Genomic DNA, 1,053 nt, shown 5'->3' with positions numbered 1-1,053 from the left:
GAGGCAGGCAGATTTCTGAGTTTGAGGCCAGCCTGGTCTACAGAGTGAGTTCCAGGACAGCCAGGGCTACACAGAGAAACCCTGTCTCAAAAAAATAAATAGATAGATAGATAGATAGATAGATAGATAGATAGATAGATAGATAGATAGATAGATAGATAGATAGATAAAAATTAAAACCTGGCTCCTTTGTGTGCTTAAGCTCTGCATATTGTCCATTCAGAATTTACAGTAGCATACATATCCTTCAGGCACTTGATTGGCCAATGAGGGTCATAAAACTGTTATTTAATCAATTTAACATATTTTGTTCATTTGTCAGCTAACAACCTGAGAGAAGATTACAAGTTTCACCACACTTTCAGCCCTGAAATAGCCAAGTTCCTGAAAGTCTCCCTGGGGAAGCTGGTGCTGATGCACCCTGAGAAATTCCAGTCTAAGTATGAGCCCCGGTTCCACGTGATGGATGTTCAGGTGAGTGAGGGCTCTTCCGAGGTGTGAAGTGTCCTCTGCTGTGCCAGTTCCTGTCTTAGTCACTGTTCTGTTGCTATGAAGAGACATCATGACCAAAGCAACTCTCAGAAAGGAACCTATTTAACTGGGGGCTTGCATGTGGTTTTAGACATTTAGTCCATTGTCATCCTGGTGTGGAGTGGGGTATGAGGCAGCAAACATCAGAGCGGTTGCTGCGAGACCCATCCTGATGCCCAGGCAAAGAAACTGGGCCTGGCATACAAGAGCTTTCAAAATCTTAAAACCCACCCCCCAGTAACACACCTCATCCAAAAAAGGCAAACCTTTTTCTAATTCTTCTGGAAGAGTTCCACTCCTTTGTATTCAAACCTCCTTTCCCAGCCTTTGCTTCTCACCCCACTCTTAAGCTTCAGGGCACAGGACAGGAGTCTAGTCAGTGAGTGTTTTATTGTATTTTTCCCTGATGATGTTGGTCCATTGTGCTGAGGCTCATGGTGTTGGAGCTCTGGGTCTTTTTTTTTTCTTTGAGACAGGGTTTCTCTGTGTAGACCAGGCTGGCCTCGAACTCAGAAATCCACC

The 1,053-nt window shown here is 44.3% G+C and overlaps 1 protein-coding gene across 1 annotated transcript in view; it reads left to right on the top strand.

The window, feature by feature from the left end:
• The window catches only part of Pdia4 (protein disulfide isomerase family A member 4), an 18,417-nt gene that overhangs the window by 12,960 nt on the left and 4,404 nt on the right, over positions 1 to 1,053 (top strand). Inside the window, exon 7 of the mRNA XM_021189526.1 lies at positions 323 to 474. Coding sequence (XP_021045185.1) covers positions 323 to 474 — 152 coding nt within the window. The remainder of the gene's footprint in view (positions 1 to 322; positions 475 to 1,053) is intronic.

Source organism: Mus pahari, chromosome 2, assembly GCF_900095145.1.
Source record: "Mus pahari chromosome 2, PAHARI_EIJ_v1.1, whole genome shotgun sequence".
Lineage (NCBI taxonomy): Eukaryota > Metazoa > Chordata > Mammalia > Rodentia > Muridae > Mus > Mus pahari.
This window is presented reverse-complemented; position numbering and strand designations above follow the sequence as displayed.